Source organism: Cannabis sativa, chromosome 5 (assembly GCF_029168945.1).
Source record: "Cannabis sativa cultivar Pink pepper isolate KNU-18-1 chromosome 5, ASM2916894v1, whole genome shotgun sequence".
Taxonomy (NCBI): domain Eukaryota; kingdom Viridiplantae; phylum Streptophyta; class Magnoliopsida; order Rosales; family Cannabaceae; genus Cannabis; species Cannabis sativa.
Window position 1 is genome coordinate 27,628,715 of NC_083605.1, and position 24,206 is coordinate 27,652,920.

Here is a 24,206-nt window from a genome sequence, read left to right on the forward strand (position 1 = left end):
TTCTATTTATAGAAGACCACCTAGGGCTATGATTGAATTAATTGACATTTAATATTGAAAAAATCAAATGGAAAAGGGAAGCTAAGTGGCCGGCCTAGGCATTGTGGAAACAAGGCTTGCCACTTTTCCAACTTTCCTTTTCCTACACTGATAGTTTCCTGTTTTGTCAAAAACTTCCAATTCCTTTGTTCAACCACATAAATGTCAAATCTAATTATTTAATAATTAAAATTAATTATCAAATAATATATTGTCATTTATTTTATTAATAATGAAACTAATTAAAGTTTCCTAATTAATAAATATGCCCTTCAAAATCTCTATTTACTGTTTTGCCCTTAATAAGTGATAAATTCTCAAATAGACAAGTCTATCTTGAGAATTTTTAATTGATTAATTAAAATCAATTAAATGAGTCTTACAAGTAATATTATCTCAACTAGTGAGGGGACCATGGGTCTATATATCCGAGCTTCCAATAAGCAGATCTAGAATTTACCACTTAAATTCACTGACTTATTAATTCTTCGTTGAATCCACACATAGAACTCAGAATTTCACTCTCAGTATATATAATGCTCTATATGTTCCACCATATAGACACATCATTAGTTATCCATTATTATAATCCTAATGTGATCAATGATCCTCTATATGGATGATTTACACTGTAAAGGGACTAAATTACCGTAACACCCAACAATGTATTTTATCCTTAAAACACTTAACCATGTATAAATGATATTTCAACTAAGTGAAATGAGTACTCAATCATTTATCTCGTTTGGTTAAGCTCGAAGGAAATCACCCTTTGCTTACTATTCGCCAGATAGAAGCTATAGATTCCATATTTATGTTAGCGCTCCCACTCAATCGCACTACCGTGTTCCCAAAATGTATGTATTGCCCAGACTAAAGATTAGGCTTAACTAACAAATCAAAGAACACGAATAATACTCTTGAAATTGAGCCTAACCATATCAGGATTTCGATCATGTGATCTAGGATCAACTTATGATATTGAATTGAATAGATATTTACGGTAAGTTTCAAAAATCTAATTCAAAGTTCAATATCGGTCCATTCCAATGCATACTCCATGCATCCAACCTGAGCTTTACTTTAACCTATGTTCTGGAAAGAACATAACATTTCTCCAAATGCAAGTAAACTCTGTTGTAGATTGTCATATCAGTAAATCCTAGTGTTCTGATAAATCTAGGAATACTTTATTCACATAGTCATGTTTACTTTCCACTGTGTTGACAACACAATAAACATGATCAAGTATGTAAAAAGGGGTTTGGATGAATTTATAAATCAAATAGACAAGCAATTGATTAAGTGAACCAAAACATACACAAATGAATGAAAAATTACTTCTGTTACTTTATTGATATTGAATAATCTGGATTACATTGAAACAGAGTTTTATTTAGGGCATAAAACCCAACAAACTCCCACTTGCACTAATATAAAACAAATCAGTACATTTCAATTAATCCTAAATTCTGACGGTGCTTTTCGAATGAAGTTACTGCCAAGACTTTGGTGAATGGATCAGCTAAGTTATCCTGCGTATCCACATTCCCCACCAGTACATCCCCTCTTGCCACATATTCTCTGATAATATGATACTTTCTTTCTATATGCTTACTTCTCTTGTGGCTCCGAGGTTCCTTACTGTTGGCTATAGCTCCAGTGTTATCACAAAGCAGGACTAGAGGCCTTTCCATTCCAGGAACTACACCGAGACTGGTGAAGAACTTTCTAAGCCAGACAACCTCTTTAGTCGCTTCATGACTATGTATTCTGCCTCCATGGTAGAATCCGAAATCGCAGTTTGTTTAGCACTTCTCCAAACCACTGCTCCACCCCCAAGAGTAAACACCATCCCAGATGTAGATTTCTTTTGTCTTCAAGACATCCTGGAAATGCGAGTCCGTATAGCCTAAGGGATTTAAAGCACCACCCTTGTAGACTAATACATAATCTCTTGTACTCTTTAAGTATTTCAAAATATACTTAATAAAAGATTCCAATGTACCCGTCCTGGATTTGACTGATACCTGCTCACGATTCCAACTGCATAGCAGATGTCAGGTCTAGTGCATAGCATAGCATACATTAGACTTCCAACTGCAGAAGCATAAGGAATTTTTGCCATGTCTTCCATCTCTTGAGGATCAGTAGGACACTGTTCCTTAGATAGACGGATACCATGTCTAGAGGGCATGTTTGCCCCATTGGTATTGGTCATGGAAAATCTCTCTAGAACTTTGTCAATGTAAGTTGTTTGAGAGAGAGCAAGGGATCTGTTCTTTCGGTTTCTGACAATCTGAATACCAAGAACATAGGCTGCCTCACCCAAGTCTTTCATGTCGAATTGAGTGTCAAGCCATTCCTTGATGTGAGTCATTTTCTTGACATTGTTGCCAATGATCAAAATGTCATCAACATAAAGGACCAGGAATACTACTACTTGGTTTTCCTTGAGTTGGTAAACACAAGGTTCATCTTCATTCTGATGAAAGCCGTAGGTTTTGATGATCTCATCAAACCTTTTATTCCATGAGCAAGAAGCTTGCTTAAGTCCATATATGGACCTATTTAATTTGCAAACTTTATTCTCCTGCCCAGGAAGAACATAACCTTCTGGTTGCTCCATATAGATGGTTTCTTCAAGAAGCCCATTAAGAAAGGCTGTCTTGACATCCATTTGCCAAATTTCATAATCTAAAGCGGCAGCTATGGAGAGGAGAATTCGGATGGATTTGAGCATGGCAACCGGACTAAAAATTTCCTCATAGTCCACACCTTCTCTTTGGGTATAACCCTTGGCGACCAGGCTAGCTTTGAAAGTTTCGACTTCGCCTCCAGCACCTCTTTTCTTCTTGTAGACCCATTTACATCCAATTGGACAAAAATCATCAGGTGGTTCTACATATTCCCAGACTTTGTTCTTTTTCATGGAATCCATTTCTGAATCCATACCGGCGGACCATCGCTTCCGTTGCGGACTTGCCATTGCCTGTTTATAGGTTAATGGGTCGTCATCAATACCGTCACCAACGACCATATTGATTTCACCATCCAAGCCATAACGAGATGGTTTTGTAGAAACCCTCCCACTACGACGAGGAGCGGTGACTTTCTGAACAGGAGCTTTGGTAGTAGTTTTCTCAGTTGCTACAACTGAGGGAGTGGGATGTTCCTCTTCTTGAGTAGAAGAAGATGGTACATTTGAAGGAACAGTATCTGTAAGCAAAGGATGATCACCTTAAAACACTTGACCCCGTATAAATGATATTTCATCCTTTGCTTACTATTCGCCAGATAGAAGCTATAGATTCCATGTTTATGCTAGCGCTCCCACTCAATTGCACTACCGTGTTCCCAAAAAGTACGTATCACCCAGACCTAAAAGTAGGCTTAACTAACAATTCAAGGAACACGAATAGCCTTTCAAGATTGAGCCTAATCATAACAGGATTAAGATCATTTGATCTAGGATCAACTAGGCGATATTGACTTGAATAGATTTTACGGTAAGTTTAATTAAATCTAAGTCAAAGTTCAATATCGGTCCCTTCCGATGCATACTCCATGCATCCAACCTGAGCTTTACTTTAACCAATGTTCTGGAAAGAACATAGTGTTTCTCCAAATACAAGTATACTCTTGTTGTAGATTATCATATCAGTAAAACCCTGTGTCTGATAAATCTAGGAAATTTTATTCACATAGTCATGTTTACTTTCCAATGTGTTGACGGCACAATAAACAGGATCAAGTATGTGAAAAGGGTTTCAGATGAATCTATACATTATGTACATATAATCATGAAATAAATCATGTGAACTATGCAACATTAAATGTTATTTCTGATCTATATTAATAAGTAAATCTGATTATATTGAAATGAGTTTTATTTAGGGCATAAAACCCAACAATTCTATCTTATGAGCTTCTACCATTGTTTCGCATTCTTGTAAGTCTTATACAGTCGCCACCATTAGGGTGGTCATGAACCATATAAAAAAAACTTATAAGAATACTTATCTTTCGAGATTAAACGGCGCTAACTTGCTAATGAACGTTCCTCCATTAGGGAGGATTACTCACTAAAACAATAGCTATGTAAAACCAACAATGGAGATCGAATTTCTCTTGATTAAAGCTCATTATTTAAAAATGTATTTTGTTTAATCATTTATATTCCATATCTCAATAATGAAATATTACAAATTAAAGTAAAAACTTTAATTAAATTTCAAAAAATAGAATAATTTTGAAAAACATCTTATTTAAGTTGTTTAGAAAAAATCTAAATACCCAACTTAAAATATTCTTCAATCAATGACTTAATTAAATATTACCAATTAAGTAGTAACCACTTAATTTAGAAGATATTCCATTTTAAGTTCTCATATTTATAAAATATCAACTTAAAAAATATCTAAAGAATCTTAATAACCAATTCCCAAAATTCCTCAACTTAATTTATAATAGGAAATTCAAAAATATTCAAATCTAAGTTGATTTGATAGATTTAACTAAATCTCAACTTAAATAGGAATATTTAATGAAATTATAAAATTAAGATTCAGAAAGAATTTATATGGTTATAATTCCATATTTAATTAAAAGACAAGAAAAATACATATAGCTTTCCAGAATATAACTATTCAAACTATGTTTTTCTTAAATTAATTTCAAGGAAGAATGAAATTAATTATGTTGCTAATCAATTTTTATTAGGTCAAACTAATATAATTAACCTAGCACAGTTATCCAAATCAGGCAAATGGGCCTTCACAATTGGGGTTGTTCATGTGAGGGGGGGCTGGGTGTAGTATGTCGTACCCACTTCTAAGGCTCCCAACTCTCACACAAGGCCCAAAAGAGAGGAATTTAACCTTAAAATAAATAACTGTTATTAATTGAATAGGCTCACTACTAAATGAGCCTAAATAAAATCTATCAGTTATGATATTTTATTTAGCAACAACAACCTATATGTATCTATAATAGAAATTAAACATATAGGCTCACACAGGCATACACACTTGGATGGATCCTATCATGTTGCTAGGTCATACACAGATGAAAGAAGTTTGTAAAAATTACTTGTTACAAATTATTTACTTGATCTATCATCAATTGAACCTTTGGTTAAAATTAGATCATAGGATCTATCATCAAGTTAACCAAGGCAATTTAGATCAAGCAATAATAGGTTTTAGAAAACTTACAAACAATCTAAAACACATACTCCTGCAACAAGGTTAGATTTGGATAGTTGGATGTAGGATTTATTTAATTTTAAACATTTATTTCGAAAATAAAATTAAAATTAAACCTACCATTTTGAAAAATTAGGTTTTGGGTAACCTAAATGTCATTTCAAAATTAAATTGCTAACTTTCCTTTTAAATTTCATGTCATTTAATAAATTAAATAATAAAATAGAAAATGGTAAATACATACCCTTTTCTTGTTTTACAATTTAATTTAATTAAAAAATAACAAAATTTAAAAGTTAACAAAAATACCTTATTTCCTCTTTTAAAATTATCATGATTATTTTGATCTTATTTTAATTAAGGTCAAGTTACCAAAAAAAATTAATATCTGACCTTAAAAAAAATAATATAATCAAATTTTAAAGGAAATAAGAAAAAAGGTAAGCAAAACTTGATTTTTCCTATTTTCAAAATCAAATTACACTAATATCTAAAATTAATTTTAAAAATTAAAATTAATTTATTTCTGAAAATTAGATTTGAAATTTGAAAAACAAAAATCAACATACAAAACTACACAAAAAATCGGAATTTAATTCCATGAAATAGCATGAAAAATCGAAAAAAATTGAAAAATTGGATGAACTGTACGGATGGCATGCCATGCATGCCCATCCGCGCGCGTATCTGGGGTGCACGCCGAGGAATCACGGCGCAGGAAGGCTGTTGGCAGCCATTCCGCGCGCGTGATGAGGGTGCTCATCACCCCGATTTTTCCAATTTTTAAAAATTCATAACTAATTCAAATTAAATCGAAATCGAGTTCTGTAAAAAAGTAAATTGCTTAGAATTTTCCAAACTATCCAATAAAAATAATTACAGAGACAGAAAAGTAACTATTTTTCCCATAATTCACAAACAACAATCAAACATCAATATGACTCTCAAAGCAACATGATACCATCCAAAAAACAAGCAAATCGTTTTAAGTCCAAATTTCTTGCAAGCAAATCAATTACCATGGCTCTGGTGCCAGTTGTTGGAAGTTATTTTACCAGGAACTTAGATCTACTCACAAGTATGTTGATTTAACAACCTAAATATGAACTTCTAAAACGATAGAAAATTAAACACATAAGAGTATCAGAAATCTTACATTGGGTGCAGCGGAATATATGTCTCCTCCCACTCAGATCTCTAACCCTTGATTCCTTTACGTAGCGAGTATAATCAAGATGCCGAGCCCGATAGTCCTTCTTTGTTGTTTCTGAATTCTACACAGCCTTCCTCACTATGATTGAGGTATTACTTGATGTGTGTGGGCACTACTCTAGCACTTATACATTTCGAAACAGTGAAGGAAGAGAGAGAGAGAGAGAGAGAGAGAGGGTGGCGGCTCAGAGAGAATTTTCAGAGAGAAAATTCTGTCAGAATAATGTTGTGTATCAGTTGTACAGTTCTGTTCAACTCTGAAGCCTTTGCCTTCTATTTATAAAAGACCACCTAGGGCTATGATTGAATTAATTGACATTTAATATTGAAAAAATCAAATGGAAAAGGGAAGCTAAGTGGCCGGCCTAGGCATTGTGGAAACAAGGCTTGCCACTTTTCCAACTTTCCTTTTCCTACACTGATAGTTTCCTGTTTTGTCAAAACTGCCAATTCTTTTGTTCAACCACATAAATGTCAAATCTAATTATTTAATAATTAAAATTAATTATCAAATAATATATTGTCATTTATTTTATTAATAATGAAACTAATTAAAGTTTCCTAATTAATAAATATGCCCTTCAAAATCTCTATTCTTGTTTTGCCCTTAATAAGTGATAAATTCTCAAATAGACAAGTCTATCTTGAGAATTTTTAATTGATTAATTAAAATCAATTAAATGAGTCTTACAAGTAATATTATCTCAACTAGTGAGGGGACCATGGGTCTATATATCCGAGCTTCCAATAAGGCATCTAGAATTTACCACTTAAATTCAACGACTTATTAATTCTTCGTTGAATCCACACATAGAACTCAGAATTGCACTCTCAGTATATAGAATGCTCTATATGTTCCACCATATAGACACATCATTAGTTATCCATTGTTATAATCCTAATGTGATCAATGATCCTCTATATGGATGATTTACACTGTAAAGGGACTAAATTACCGTAACACCCTACAATGTATTTTATCCTTAAAACACTTAACCCTGTATAAATGATATTTCAACTAAGTGAAATGAGTACTCAATCATTTATCTCGTTTGGTTAAGCTCGAAGGAAATCACCCTTTGCTTACTATTCGCCAGATAGAAGCTATAGATTCCATATTTATGTTAGCGCTCCCACTCAATCGCACTACCGTGTTCCCAAAATGTATGTATTGCCCAGACTAAAGATTAGGCTTAACTAACAAATCAAAGAACACGAATAATACTCTTGAAATTGAGCCTAACCATATCAGGATTTCGATCATGTGATCTAGGATCAACTTATGATATTGAATTGAATAGATATTTACGGTAAGTTTCAAAAATCTAATTCAAAGTTCAATATCGGTCCATTCCAATGCATACTCCATGTATCCAACCTGAGCTTTACTTTAACCTATGTTCTGGAAAGAACATAACATTTCTCCAAATGCAAGTAAACTCTGTTGTAGATTGTCATATCAGTAAAACCCAGTGTTTTGATAAATCTAGGAATACTTTATTCACATAGTCATGTTTACTTTCCACTGTGTTGACAACACAATAAACGTGATCAAGTATGTAAAAAGGGGTTTGGATGAATTTATAAATCAAAACATAATTGATTAAGTGAACAAAAACATACACAAATGAATGAAAAATTACTTCTGTTACTTTATTGATATTGAATAATCTGGATTACATTGAAACAGAGTTTTATTTAGGGCATAAAACCCAACAGTTAGATATTAAGGAACTGTGTATCAGTTTTTCTTGTATATCACCATCTAATTTCGATTTCTATAAGATGGTGCTTACTTTGGGGGTAAAGGAATTATTGAATAATAATTCAAGCTCTACCAGAGAAGAATTATAACTTTGTGTATTCGAAATCCAAGAAAGTTATATCACTGAAGAAAAGTCTACACTGTATTATCTCAATTACATATTTTAAAATATGAGAGATATGTCTTCTGTTAATTCAGATGTACTTTTAAAACAGTAAAGATTTCAGTATCCCTTGATGAGTAAAGCATATAGTAAAGGATGTTTCATAAGTGTATTTATGAACTAGTTTCCAGAAGTTTGGGTGGATTCAAATATACTACACTTGATCTGAAGATCAAGACATCAGATTGACCTATTTGCACAGTTTGTTTTATATTAGTGCAAGTGGGAGTTTGTTGGGTTTTATGCCCTAAATAAAACTCTTTACAATCTGATTAGTTATCAATATAAGAAATTTGAAGTGATTGATGTTTGCATGATTTTACATGCTAATGGTTTAAATATGTTTATTACATTTACACACAGAATCAGTTAAATCCAGATCATATGTTTATTCACAATTGCAGTATCGTCAACACAGTGGAATGTGATTGTGTTCATATGAATCAAAAGACTTGGTCCCTGGTTCATCAGTGTTATTGGGTTTACACTAATGTGATAATCAGCGATGATGTATACTTACACTTGGAGTAAGTGTTATGTTCTTTCCAGGACATTAGTAAAGTATACTAGTTTCGAATGTATGGAGTATACATTGGACTGGACCGATATTGCAACTAAGTTAAGATATTACAAACTTACCGTTACACATATCTTTCCAAGTCAATATCAGTAGTTGATCTTAAGATTAAAAGAATCTAAATCCTGATATGCTTAGGCTCAACTCAGGAGTGCTATTCATGTTCTTTGATTTATTAGTTAAGCCTACTTTTGGGTCAGGGTGATACGTATATTTTGGGAACATGATAGTATGATTGAGTGCGATTGCTGAACATAAATATGGAATCTATAGCTTCTACTGGTGTATAGAAGTCAAGTGATGATTCCCTTCGAGCTTAGCAAATAGAAGTAAATGGATGAGCTCTTGTTTAACTGACTAATTATTAGATCCCTAAACACCATTTACAGGTAGCTAGGTGTTTTAAGGGGCAAAATACATTGAGGGGTGAGAACGGTAAAGAAATCTCATCTCGATGTAGATCATCTATATAGAGGATAATAAGATTATAACAATGGTTAAATGAGATAGCATATTGATATCGTGGAACATACAATATGCTCTATATAAGTCTGAGAGTGCAATTCTAAGTTCTAAGAGTGGATTCAATGAAGAATTAATAAGTAGGAATTTACTTGGTAAATTTGGTTCACTTATTGGAAGCTCAGCATATAGATCCATGGTCCCCATTCTAGTTGAGAAAATTCTGCTTGTAAGACTCATTAATTGATTCGTGATTGATCAATTATAATTCTAAAGTTAGACTATGTCTAATTTTATGAATTTTCACTAAGCAGGGGTGAAACTGTAAAGAAAAGAGTTTCTAGGTTTATTTATTTATTAATATACTTTATATGTCTAATTAATAATTAAATTAAATGACAATATTATTTTAATAATCTATTTTAGTTATTAAATAATTAGTTTTGGCATTTAAAAGGTTAGAATTGGAAAATTGGCGTTTTTGAGAAAATAGAGATAAAATTTGATAAAACTGCAAAATCAAGTGAGGCCCATTATAACACCATGGCCAGCCACTTATTGTGGGATTTCAAATTAATATTTTCATTATTTTAATGCCAAATAATTCCTAACCTAAACCTAGTAGTTGCCTATAAATAGAAAGTGATGGCTCAGTCAAAACACAAGTTTTCACAAGCCTTTCTGATAGAAATTTTTCTCTTCAGAAAAACTGAGCCTTCCCCACTTTCTATACCTGGCCGAAACCCTCTCTCCTCTTTTCTCCTTCATCAATTTCGACCCTAGTGAAAGAGTAAGTGCCCACACACAGCAAGCAGTAACTCAATCATAGATTGGAAGACTGTGAAGGATCAAACTTGAAGAAGAAGGACATTCGGGCTCAGATCTTGATTATACTCTGCTACAGAAAGGATACGAGGGTTAGAGATCTGAGTGGAAGGAAACATTAATTCCGCTGCATCAATGTAAGGTTTTCTTAACTTTATATGTGTTTAATTTATCGTTTTAGAAAGTTCATATTTAGGGTGTTTAAACAACATACTTGTGAGTAAATCTAAGATCCTGGTAAAATAAATATCCAACAGAAAGATCACTGGAGGTATGGCATGTCTTCAACCCTCCTTTCCAGAATGGAAGGAATGCTTGAAGTCTATCTTACTCCCCGTGGTGCTTTCTCCTTTTGATCTTTTCAAGAAAATTCATCGCTTGAATTTTTAAGCAACTTTAGTCTTCCTTCGTGGAAGCCAAAGCTTGCTTCACAAAATTTCAACATGACTCTCACATGCATGTTGTTTTTCATGCAAGAAAGATCACTGGGGGTACGATACGTCTTCAACCCTCCTTCCCGAAATGGAAGGACTGGTTGAAGTTTGTCTTACTCTCTGTGTTGTTTTCCCCTTTTGATCTTTTTGAGAAAAGCCATTGCTTAAATTTTTATGCAACTTTAGCCTTCCTTCGCGGAAGCCAAAGCTTGCTTCATAAAAATTCAATATGACTCTCGCATGCACATCGTTTTTCATGCAAGAAAGATCAATGGGGTACGATACGTCTTCAACCCTCCTTCTCGAAATGGAAGGACTGCTTGAAGTCTGTCTTACTCTCTGTGGTTCTTTCTCCTTTTGATCTTTTTGAGCGAAGTCATTACTTAAATTTTTATGCAACTTCAGCCTTCCTTCACGGAAGTCGAAGCTTGCTTCATAAAAATTCAACATGACTCTTGCATGAACATCGTTTTTCATGCAAGGAAGATCACTGGGGGTAAAATACGTCTTCAACCCTCCTTCCCGAAACAAAAAGATTATCTTTATTGCTTGAACTTTTAAGCAACTTTAGCGTTCCTTTGCGGAAGTCGAAGCTTGCTTCATAAAAATTCAACATGACTCTCACATTCTATTTAGGTTGGAGTTGACCCGCCTACAGGGAACGGGTTTTTCCACAGAGTCAAGTTCTACGGGTCAGGTCGAGTACGGGCGGGGTCAAACCCAAAAAAAATGTTCAGTCCTACCGAGATTATCATCTACATTTACGATCCAAATTAAGATTGCTTGCACAGAGTAACGGAGATCACTAAACCATAATAGCAACTGTTGATTAAAGATTCCATAAATTGAATATGTTGTTTACTATTTTATTCATACCTCGTGATCTTAAATATCCATACAATACAAGTCACAATCTCATATTTATAAGGAATTTTCTAATATTATATATAAATATTACTAAATAATTTAACATTCAAACATATATCAAATTGTTCAACTTAGATTTATAATCAAAATGTCTTTACAGGCTTTTCAGGACATAAAACCCTAACAGGGTTAGTGGTAATGGGCTAACCTATGGTCTAAAATTGTTACTACTAGATTCAAGATCAACATTCATGCAGCAATTTTTCAACAAGAAGCTCAGTTTGGTTTTGCAGGTGTGATCAAAGATTGTCAAGGAAGGTTGAGGAAAGCTCGTTGCTGGTGTTGTCCCAGTGTGGTGCTGTCGGATATTACAGAAGCTCTCAGACACAAAGAGGTTCTAAGATAGGTGAAAGGCAAGGGGTGGCAGAGGTGAATTTAAAAATAAAATGCTTAGTGGTGGTCCAAACTGTGCGGAATAATTTTATTATCAATTTTATTTTTGATTTGCTTATTAAGAACTGTAAGAGGCTTTTGGCTTAATGAGTGTTTTGTTAAGCGGTCTATGAATGGTGTTGTTCCTAATATTGCTAAAGTTTCACTTTTTATGTTGATTGTTTGTTTTCAGAGAGAATGCTCCAACTGTTGTTACTTCTGTTGTTTAGGCTGGTCTTGAATGAAATTGCAGCATTTGGTTTTTAAATATATAAATATATAGTAATTAGAAGTTAATTTTAATTACCATTTTTCCTGTGAAAAGATGTTATCAGTAAAGAGAAAAATAACAAGGTTAGATACGAAAAAACTCTCATGCTTTTCTCTAAGAAACCAAAATCTCTCTTTTATTTTCCTTTTTGTAATTTCTTCACAGTAATTAGAAGAATGCATTTTTCATTCTTAAGACAATTCTTGGCATATTTAGAAAGGGTTAAAAAATAAAAATATTCCGGTGTCATCATATAAAAAAGTGTAATTGACTTTATGTTTTAATTTTTATACACTTAACTCTCTTAAATTTACAGTTTTTTATAAATTTGAGACATCAATCAAATATAACTTTTAATATCAATTGTATGACCATTGTATACATTCGTACATACATGAAAGAAATTTCAAAGTTAATACGTTAATAATCCAGTTAGTATTTAAATGTAATATAAAGCTAACACTTTAAATTTATTTTTAAAAAAAATAAAAAAATTTACCGCAAAAAATATAAAAAAAAAATTAATTAATTGTATTAATTAAAATATAAAGGAATTTGCCGTATTCCGTATTAGATTTTAATGGTTAATAAAGTTCTATTTTTATTTAAAAAAAAATCAAAATATAGGAGAGTTTCACTATAAATAACCGGGTAAATACTATTTTGGACCCTTTGTTTTACAAAAGTTACCAATTGGACCCTGTGTTTTGTTAAATGACAAAATGGACCCTGTATTTTCTAAAATAGTACAAATAGGACCCTGAATTGATTTTTTGTCAAAATAAAGTTTAATTATAATCCGATCTAAAAGTGCTACGACAAAACTGTTTACATTTTTTGTATCTGTTCATATTAAGCATTGTCTTCAAGTTGGTTGTATTAAAAAAAAAAGTTGTCAAAAATTAAGCTCAGGGTCCTATTTTTACTATTTTAAAAAATACAGGGTCCATTTTGTCATTTAATAAAACAAAGGGTCCAATCTGTAACTTTTGTAAAACACAGGATCCAAAATGGTATTTACCCTAAATAACCCTATTAAAAATTAATATTATAATTTGTGTATATTTAAGCATATCTTCTTTTAATTAATTATGAAATTATATTGATTCGTAAGTAATTGCATAATCAAACATCTAGACTTAAGATCTCCTGCACATGTTTTTCCTAACTCCCCTTAGCACACAACATCGTGTGGTTCAAACTTGCGACTCCCCCCAACAAATTGATGCTTCCATAATTGCAGCAAATTCAAATTTAGGGATATGCATTTTTTAGTATTACTTACAAAGGCTGTAGTATTGATGCTCACGCAAGGAGATTCCAAACATGTAGAATTTCACTGTAATGCCAGCTTAGGGGTTTATATATCCAAATATGGTAAGCAGAATTTCACATAGACAAGAAACAAAAATAAAGGCATATTCTCTTTCATCCACTTTGATACAATTTTTCATTTTTATTGTCAATCATATGTTATAAACTAGTCACTTATGATTCCAACTATAAATTACACACAAAATAGAGCATAAAACAACAAATCTGAAAGTTTATACTTACATCAATTATAATAGTACTAATTAAGAACTAACAATGAACCTAAAATAAATCTATTATTACCAACAATAACCTAAACCAAATATAAGACAAAAACTTAAAACATGACAAAGGAAGGAGGAATATGCATACAGTGGCAGCTAAAGGTTGGAGCAGACGACAAAACCATTTAAAAACTCAACTGTGTAGTACCATGGAAGCTCCCTCCTTTAGATACAAAAGTGCAAGGTTTCTCAACTGGGATACTGCTACATTTTTAAAATTTCCAGGGTACACTTATTTTAATAATCAAAAATAAATAAAATAATTGTACATAAATAACATACAAAATTGTCATTTAAAATTTATTTCTTTGTACTTATTCCATCACACATTTCTTATAATTTCCCTCTAAATTTGTGCCAGAATTAGTAAAATAAAACCTGCACCTACCAGCCATCAAATAATTTACCATGCTAATTGCTTAATTTCGGTCTCAAAGGAACATGACCATAAGAAGAAATGATTTCTGCTTAGCCCAGTGCAAGTCTAACATAAATATTCAGAAGGCTCAGCTAGCAGTAACCTTCAAAGTTCAAACTGCCGGTCCAGCACAGTGCTAAAAAAATATAGGAAAACTTACAAAAAATACTAGAATTTGAATTAACTTTTACAAAAATACTGTTACACAGAAATAGTTTCAAAAATACTGTATTTTTATAAAACACCAGTAGAACACAGAACAGAACAACTCAAAACAACAGTAGAACAACTATAAAGCACTAGTGAAATCTTAACATAGTATACTGTAATATGGAACTTATAAAAAAACACACAGTAAAAAAAATAAAAAATACCACTTGACAATATTTTTGTAAAAAAATGGCAAAAATTAATATACTATGTAAATTTCCCACTACATACACTAAATTTACAACTTTATTGTATTTTTTATTAGCTCGTCAATGGAAAATACTTTCCTTTCCTTAAACATTTTCTTCATCTCAACTTTCTCTATCCCTCTACCAAACATAGTTGATGTTTTTCTTTTTCCCTTTTAAAGGTTACATTCAAAGGTCTAAATTAGTGGTGATCAAGAAATTGCATAAATGTTAGCTTCATGTAATAGCTGCTCAGAAGAGGAAATTAAAAATAAGCTACTGACATTCATTCACATTATGACAACTTTAGGCTTACCATTACCATTATCATTCATTACCAGATTCAATTCACTTATGACGACGCGCAGCATCCAGCTACTCTGATTAGCCATTGGATGGAATCCAATCAATCTGCAAATCATAGATTAGAGATTCCAGTTGCTCGAAGCAGTTACCGGGGGAGAAAAAAAGAAAGAAAAACTATAATTACAATAAGAAATTGGTAAAATCAACAACCTAGAACCAGTGCCAACAAATCTAAAGACCTGCACCGGTGACAAGGGATGAGGAAAGCAAAAAGGACCAATCAGGCAACTTATATTTCCTCTACACATCACTACAATACATATGAACCTGTCCTCACTCATCGGTCAAGTCTCTGGGATCAATGCAGCTAAAGGCGTATGATATGATGCTGGCTCATTGAGAAGTTGGTCTCTGGTATCACATGCAACAAACAAACTTCTTCTCGGTTGCCTCTCAGATGTACACAGATTTCACATCATTAGGACCAAATGAAGTGGAACATGTTGGACACTTGCGGTGTCGAGTTTCAATGATATGTTGCACGCAAGGGTTGCAGAATAAATGATAGCATTTCGTAATTACAACCTGGACAGAGTTATATACAAATGTTAATAAAAGATCAAAAAAATAAAAACCTGAATGCAACTGCTGTAATAACTGAGAAATATTCCAACTCTCAACAAGACAATATAATTTTTGTGGCTTTTGTCAAGCCAAAATTGTGATCTTAATTTAAAAACTGTGCCAGAGGCAGAAGCAATACAAGACAAAAGAAAAAATTGTTCTGAGCATTAATTATAAAACTAGAAATCTTGATTCCGATAACTCACTAGCTCAGAATCAAACCCAAAAATTGGTCATAATAATAATAAAAGTAAAAGTGGAACATAGATCAGTAAGAAGTTCATCTATCTAAATTAAATATACCTGTTTTGTCCTATCAAGGCAGATGCTGCACTTTAGTATCTCCCGATATTCACCTAGTTCCTGTTGAAGCTTTTCAATAATTGAGGAACCTTCTGTCTGCGCTCTTAGTCTTGAGGCCTTTCTCCTCAAAACTTCCAGCTCTTCCTCAAGTCTTCTCTTTTCAAACCTAATGAAGCAATAGATTAGCCCAAGTACGAAAGACAGAATAGATCATATTGGAATGAGCACAGCACATATGTACCTTTCTTTCTCTAGTTCTATTTGTAGGTCCAACAAAGCCACTCGACTTTTATAAATCTTAGATTGTGATTCATCTAGTGATCTACAGGTTTGTTCTGATGATCTTTTAAGATCTTGTAATTTCTTTTGGGTACTGTCCAACATCACAGAACTTTGGAACTTGTCTCCTAATAGCTTCTGAATCTGATCTGAGCAAACCTTCAACTGCATAGCAAGAAAATAATGAGGGATAGAAAATGGACATGAAAAAGGAAAATGTGTCTCTTATGCTATTTGGTATGTGAGGAAAGAAAATAGAGATAAAAGTGAAATTACAATTGTATAATTTTACATCTATTATTTTGAATTAAATATAAGGATAAATATGTAACTTTACTTTAAATGCATATTATACAACATTTCTCTTCACTTTTCTCTCCAATTTAGGAGAGAACGATATTGGTGGGACCCACCTTTTTTTCCCTCTCAATTTTCTCTTCCACCCATTTTTCTTTGCAACCAAACACTGTTTCTTATTCTCTCCACTTTCTCTCCAAATTCTTCTTTCCTCACTTTTTCTACTCTACCAAAATTATGTAAATGTTTAAGACTTAATTTGAAGATGAGAGATACCTGATCTTCAACTCTTGCAGCTTTCATGTCATAAAAATTTAAAGATGAATTAGCTTGTTGAATCTCCCTCTCCAATGTTCTTTTTTCCATCAATAACTCATCCTGCAGTTGGCTTGCCCTCAGACCCTCCAAAACAAGCTGAAATGGAGGGGGGGAAACATCTATTAAATAAACAGTAGTTTACAAAATAACAATCTCCCTCCTCAAATGTACACTTGCATCGAGTGAAAAACAAAAACAGGTTTAGTAGTTTTACACAAAACCAGCATACAAAGTGAAATGTCATTACTTGTGCCAGAAAACAATAAGAAATGTAGCATGTGATACATATCATAACCCAAACAGATGCATCAAAATACTAAAAAAAAAGGAAAGAAAAATAACAGAGAATCCTTTGAACCGAGCTTCAATTATATTAATGAGAACGAGAACAGAGGTATGCCAGCCTGGTTCATACTATATAATGAAACTAAAAAGTTCACCAAAGTAATTATAAAAAGAAATACAGTTTAAGGAAGAAAAATATAGGAGATTGTGTATTTGTTCTTGTCCAACTAAAAATCACTACAAATAGCAAAGGTTTATTGAATTATCTAAGTCAATAACAAATACCACTAAAAAACAAAAAACAAAAAGAGGAAAAATAAAAAGACAGCATTGACAATTCAACATTAATTAAAACAGTTGATAGAAAAGGCATTAACCTTTATGTTATAATCATCTCTTTCAGTGATTTGCTGTAATAGATGTTGGTTTTGAGTCTGCATATCATCATATGCTTGTCCAATAGTCTGAACAAAAGAAAAAACTCCAATGTTGGAACAACTTCATCACTGTACAAGGGTGAGATCCCAATCCACAGAAACCAACATGACACAAACCTCAATTTCAGACAAGTAAGCCTCATTCTCTTCATTTTTGGATTTCAATACATTAGCGAGTTCCAACATATTCCTGACATAGCAATAAAACAAACTATGAAGCTCTACTAAAGAAAGTCCTGTCATAAACATAAGATCATGAAAACCATAAAAGCAGTTGAATTGTCAAAACCAAAGCACACCCACATGATACTAATATTTAATATAGTTGTATTTCATCTTAATCCTAGGTGTACATATTAGAGTTAATTAGATATTATTTGGTATATAAATCTTGTACTATTTAAACCATAACATTAAGGTCTATTTTCTGCCTATTTTCTGGTTTTACACTGTTTTTTCTCTCAGTACTTTACATCATGTATGACTAGTCTCATGCTAGATACAGAACAGTATCCACAATGACGACATATATTAGGGACTAATATCCTTCAAACAGGATGAAATAAAATAACAGGTCAAAATTTCATATTGAAATTGCATTCTCCCTCTCTTGCCTGAAGAGGAAAAAAAGAAAGAAACCTTTTGGAAGCTTCCAACTTCTGTCTCATATCTGCAATCTCAGCTTCCGCAGCAGCTAAATTTTGCTGAGATATGGCCTCAGCTTCATTTGCAGTTTTAACTCGTAATTCCAACTTGTGCTCGTCTAGAGAAGACTTTAAGCTTTGAACACAAGCCCACGCCTTGTATTCCAAATCCCTAGCTCCAAGAATGTCCCTGCAGAGACATGACACAGAACATAAATGGTGTGCAATCAAACATAACCAAAAAAGCTAGTCTCATATAGCATAGTTTATTAATAAACATTATGTAAAGAAGCAAAGCAAATAATGTAAAAACATTCTCACCTCGAATCAGAGGATTCACGTCTAAACATTTCCAGAAACAGCTTTAACTCATAGGTGCTCTCTTTCAAGTCATGAACCTATAAGTGAAACAAAAATAATAACAATAATAAGCAAGAAGGCAAAAACAAATGTATCTCCAGATTTCCACTAATGATCAATCAATCGAAGTTAACTTTATAAAATCCTTGTAAAGTTTAAAGAACAAAATGGAATTAGCAGTTTTCTTGTCCAACTGAAAAAGAATCAATAAATATAAAAACATAGAAGCTGTTATTCTGCTGTAAATAATTAGAACTTAGAAGGACAATTTAATGTGACATGACATGTTATACAATTAACCAAAGATTAATAGAAATGGCTAGTCTCCACCTAATTAACATCTAAGATACAATTCCGAAAGCATAAAACGTACCACAGTTTGCAATTTCTGTATCTCAGCAGCCTGACCTGTGGATCGAGCAAATAGAGTTTCACACTCTTTCACCTGATGCACCAAAGTCAGCACAAGCCCAATAATAACATCCAATAATTTCACCACATGAAAAAATGCTCACCTTCCTGTCAAGAATGCTAGAAAGAGATTGAACATCAGCCCTCAAAGAATGGACATCTGAAGCAGTCTCTTTATGTTTACGCAGTTGGCCTTGCATGTTTTCCATTTCCATAGGAAATGAAGACACCAAGGCTTTAAATTCTGCAATTATCTCTTTTCTTCCTGAAACCATAATAATTATTCCATCAGAAGATTAAAGAGAGCCATGAGCTCACAATAAGCAAAAGCTTCAGGTTTTGTCTAACCAGGTTCTCTTGAAGCATCTTCCACCTTTGTTTCAATTATCTTTCTCTCATCGTTCTGCTTCTGTATTTCTATCCTAAGATCAGAAATTTTTGAATTCTCAATTGCGGCAGATCTTCGAAGGACATCAATGACATCACTTTTGACACTGAGTTCTCTTTCTTTTAAGACAAGATTATCCTTCTCAGCCTACAATCTCCAATGACAACATTATTGTTAGCATCACAATGACATCTTATCAAAGAACGGTAGATACAGGCATAAATAAACTACCGACCAGTTACAACCTGAAGTTTCTCATACGAAGCCTGATATTGTATAACTTCAGATTTTGATTTTTTAATTTGATCTCTCACTAAGAGATAGGCTTGGGAAGAGGAAATACATGCTACATTCTTCAATTTGCTCTGTCCATTTGCAAGAAGAGTTAGTATTAGCGAAAATGCTATTTTAAAGTAAAAAAACAGTATATACACAAAAGACTAGTTATACATTAAAGTGACCTGCAAATTATATAACTGCTGCAATATAAGTATTCTCTCTTCATGAAGACCTTTTATTTCTTCAAGCCGACAAGAAGCTTGATCCTGCAAAGCTCAAATCAGTTAGCATGGATTACCATCTAGATAAGATTAGTTTATTAAGATGAGTGATTGAAAGAAAGGTAAATATCCTACCATTAATTCTTTAAGAGCAATCTCCATATCTTGTATATCTTTTACTTTATCCCTGACTTTGTCACTACTAACATGCTTGCTCCCTAAATTTAAGACAGGAAAGCCTGCCCCTTTTGCAGCATCTCTCCGAGCTTTGAGAATTGCTAGTTTGCAATTACTCTCTTCTAGTTCAGCAACTCTGATTTGCAACTCCCCTTCATAAAACCAATACGAGAACAGCACTTGGCATTAAGTTTCCTCCAAGGCAATGAAAACCATAAACGGCCAAACAAAAATTCTCCATATTTCGGCAAAATAAAACCATCCCTTCAACTTATTCCATTGTATCCATTTATGAAGAAATTTAAAATGCAACAATGTTCAATTAACATTACTTTTTGTTTCAAACTTCAGTTACATCAACTTATCAAGTGACCACAAGATTCTCTAAACTACTATAAATTTTGATCATACAAAAGTTATAATGTATTAAGACTACATGAAGGATGCAACATTAAAAAGAAAAACATAATATATACTAATCTGGCACTTCATTTTTAGACCAAGTCACAAAACCAAATTGCTTCTTGCCGATTGAGCAACCAATGTGAGTGGGTGCTGCCCCAATTTTTTTTTAATTTTCATTTTACTGACAAGATTGGTACCAAAAAATACTAAACACCAATTTATTAGGGGGGAAAATCCTTGTTAATTTATATTTATGGAATATTTACAGTATATCAGTTTTCATGGTTTATCCAAATAAGAAAGAGGGGAATTACCTCTTAAAATTCTAAGCTCAGCTTTATTCTTTGCATCAATATCTCGATGACTCTGCAGTTTTGATGAAAGTGATTTATGCTTCACAAACAGTTCAGTAAATGCCAACCTCAAGTCCTTGACTTCTCTATCTAATTCACTTGGTGTCTTTTGCCTGCAAGATCCTAGAAAATAGAGCAAGATCCACCAAAACTGAGATAACTCTAAAGACCAGTGCTCGAAGTATCGTATAAAAGTAACCCACGCATCTCTTACCATTTTCTGAAAGTTTTTTCAAGACAAAAGCATGTATTCCATCTTTTAGATACCACATATTGTCAACAGCAGCAACTAGATTACATAAGATGTTCTTAGTCTGTTCAAAGGCTCTCTGATGATCACCTTCCGCCTGTTTAGGAAGGTCACATAATGACGAACTTTCTGTTGCACCAGTTTCCGTAAGACGACTAAGAAAAGCCTCATGGAAAGTAGATTCAGATTCATCTGCAATACAGTATAAACTTAACACTTCAAACACTATTTTCATGATGTCTCTTTGAGTTTGCAAACATGGCCATAGAGCCCTCATATGTGTGAAGTAATTAAACTTGTCACTAGAATATACTAAATTACTACGACTTGAATGACAATAGATGTAGAAGTATCCTTATGTTAATAAAATAGATCCAATGATTGACAGCAGAAAAACCAATAATTATCTTAGAGAAAAAGAAAAAGAAAAAAAAAAACAAATAACATGGTAAGCTGACAAAACAGAAGAGGTCCTGGTCAAGAATACATTTAAAGGAGACTGAGAAACAATACCAACTGATGCAATCATTATTTTACTCACACATCTGTCCCTACCATTTGAACAAAAAACATTACTTTCTATTGTAGAAAAATTTAACACTTTATATTATGACATTATATGGTGATAACTAAACTTAAATCATTCAACAAACCCCCACTACCCAAATTAGATGAACTTTTAAACATGTCCTCACCCTCAACAATGGACATGCAACCAACATCTTGCTTGCAGCTTGTTTCTCTTGTATGAATCGAACATGATTCCAAGTCACGAGCAAGCTATTGTAAAAACATAGAATAAACACCCCATCAAGCATTACACGATACTGTATACATAGGAAAGAGGAAAAAAACATGAAGTTACACAAGAGAAATGGACGGCAGGAAGATAGCAACAAACAAGAGTCTTACCTCTTCCCAAGACCTATTGACCACTTGTAATGCTGAATCATATGGCTGGTGTTTCTCCTCGAGTTGGGAGAACTTATTCTCAAGAGACAAATATTCAATCTTCTGTGCCTCTAACTTCTGTATTAACTTTTGATTTTGATACTGAAGAACGGCAATATCAAGCTATAACAGAAGAAAGAGAAGTTACAACTTACAAATACAACAATTAAAAAAGTACAAGTGGTCAAATACAGAATAATGCTATAGTTTCCAGGTCTGGTAGGGTTTGGCAGGGATCTAAGTTCAAGAAAAAAATGTAGAATAATATTTTCGGCAATTGACCAAAGCTACTACGATGTTTTCTCCTAGCTTAAAACGTATGAGAAAATTATGGCCTAATTACCTCTTGATTAAGTGTTACTAACGAAATCACTGGCAGGGGCGTGCAAAATGAGACAACGTAGTTCTCCGAATACGTGTTCTTGTTTAATAGAGACTACAAAACCTACTCCTAGGATCTGAAGGCTAGTAATTCGAACGAGAAAAATGAGATACTAATTCCATTATGTACAAGATGAAAACCAAAAGTAAGAGCACCTATCTCAATATCAACGCAATTGACCAAAGCTATTAATATTTTCAACCAAAACGCAGATGTAAAATCAAAAGAGAAAACGAAAAAGAATTGAGAACTGTAATCAAAACCCTTTAGGAAGGGTTTTTTACAAAGAAAAAAAATCGCTATACGACATTTAACATGTACGGACTCCAATATGCCAAATAGCAAAACATACCGTAAACTCAGAAATACTCAATCGTTCATTACAGAATAAAATAATGGAGAACCTACATCCTACGAGTGCAAAAACCTCACCTTTTTGTCCTCGGAAATGGGCAAGAAGTGTTGCTTCTTGGCACTAGCAGCCGTAGGGGATATGGGGTTAACGTGGCGCCGTTTCCGGTCAGCCTCACCGGTACTCCCCATTAAAACCCTAGAAACCGACCCAAACCAGCTTCCTCTCACATCACCCGTACCACCCCCAAGCTTTCTCCGCTCCTCCCAAACTGAAAACCCTAAACCAATCAATTCCAATATATGCACAGACAAAAAAAATGAAAAACCCTGATTGAGTGACCAAAGTACCAAACCCTAGAAACGGAATCAATCAAATCGTTGAAAACTCCCGACTCAAAAATCCGAAAGCGACTAGTTATTGCTAGTGTGCTTCAGGAGCAAATTCAGAAACCCTAAATCAAAGCTGGCACTCTCTCCTAGTGATTAGAGATTCTATGAAAATCGCAGTCATCTTCATCTAACTGATGCCGCTTGGTCGCTGTGAGGAGGAGAAGGAAAAAGAAAAACAAGTTGGTAATTATTATTTGATATTTTGTTATATTTGTTTTTTATTTTTGCGCATGGAATTTGGGGAAGGTTATAAGGGTATTTTGGGTATTAAGAAAGACGGTGTGTTTTTCTGTTCGAGGAATCTTAAGGTGTGTAATCATTTACTACTAGTATCACCCAAGGGGGAACAAAAATGGGTGAATGCTACCGTTTGATTGGTCAGCTTTGAAGATAAGTTGACTTAATTTTGTTAGAATAATGTAAATTCTGTATTTAGCCCTAATTAATTCATGAGAATCAAACAATAAATTAGAGAGTAGCGGAAGCGTACCGGAGTCCATAGAATCGATTTTGTAATAACCTTTGATTGGTATGATCTTCCAATTTGCATCAAAACCTTTCTCTGTAAACTTTTGCTCTTGGTGATGGGGATACAAGAGTGAAAAGATACGATGCAAATGGGGACCATTACCAGTTATATTACCAACAGACAAACCTGTTGGCAATATTTTTGACTATTTCTATTTGGCCCCTCATCAATATAGAAATTGTCTAATTGGTATCCACATATTAAAATCATAACAATCATGCCCTTAAGTCATAAACTTTATTCCAAAATAGACCACATAAATTTGACTTATTTATTTGATGACCCAACACACATTTTATATATACAATTGTGACCCCAATAAATTCTAACAATCTCCCACTGGGTCACATATGTATACATATAAATGTGTTAACCTTATTGAGCTCATAACTTTGTCATCATAACCATAGGCATGTGCAATCTCGTCCATTAACTATATCAACATAGGATCAAAGCGATTTTCGTTGCATCAATCACAACTAAACCCATCAATGGTCACATACATCAACATAGTCAAATGACATAAATCAATTATGATAATGTGGTATGAAAATTACATGCATGGTGATCTATTCATGTCAATTTTCAATTGGTC

General features: G+C 33.3%; 1 protein-coding gene across 6 annotated transcripts; it reads right to left on the reverse strand.

Annotated features, from left to right (window-relative positions):
- Positions 1-14,933: 14,933 nt before the first annotated feature.
- On the reverse strand, positions 14,934-23,309 carry LOC115715924 (E3 ubiquitin-protein ligase BRE1-like 1). Of its 6 annotated transcripts, none has more exons than XM_030644601.2 (20): positions 23,046-23,288; positions 22,771-22,961; positions 21,918-22,079; positions 21,701-21,785; positions 20,970-21,197; positions 20,717-20,878; positions 19,956-20,149; positions 19,782-19,865; positions 19,566-19,685; positions 19,281-19,467; positions 19,037-19,197; positions 18,895-18,966; positions 18,483-18,559; positions 18,157-18,351; positions 17,635-17,707; positions 17,458-17,544; positions 16,754-16,891; positions 16,143-16,345; positions 15,902-16,067; positions 14,934-15,559 (listed from the first exon to the last, which is right to left on the reverse strand). In XM_030644601.2, the coding sequence occupies exons 2-20, from the start codon at positions 22,879-22,881 to the stop codon at positions 15,428-15,430; spliced, it is 2,637 nt and encodes an 878-aa protein (XP_030500461.1). In that variant the 5' UTR covers positions 22,882-22,961; positions 23,046-23,288; the 3' UTR covers positions 14,934-15,427. The 6 variants fall into 6 exon arrangements, with proteins under 6 accessions (XP_030500461.1, XP_060971554.1, XP_060971552.1 ...); XM_061115571.1 differs by having other exon boundaries at positions 23,041-23,288; XM_061115569.1 differs by having other exon boundaries at positions 22,771-23,309.
- Between the last annotated feature and the right edge of the window lie 897 nt (positions 23,310-24,206).

Excerpts from the sequence above, each read along its gene's own strand:
- LOC115715924 (XM_061115569.1), bottom strand. The coding sequence starts at position 22,881 with ATGGGGAGTACCGGTGAGGCTGACCGGAAACGGCGCCACGTTAACCCC. Across the intron at positions 21,786-21,917 it reads TCAATAGGTCTTGGGAAGAG|CTTGCTCGTGACTTGGAATC; the intron begins GTAAGACTCTTG and ends TTTTTACAATAG. Across the intron at positions 21,198-21,700 it reads TTGCATGTCCATTGTTGAGG|ATGAATCTGAATCTACTTTC; the intron begins GTGAGGACATGT and ends ACTGTATTGCAG.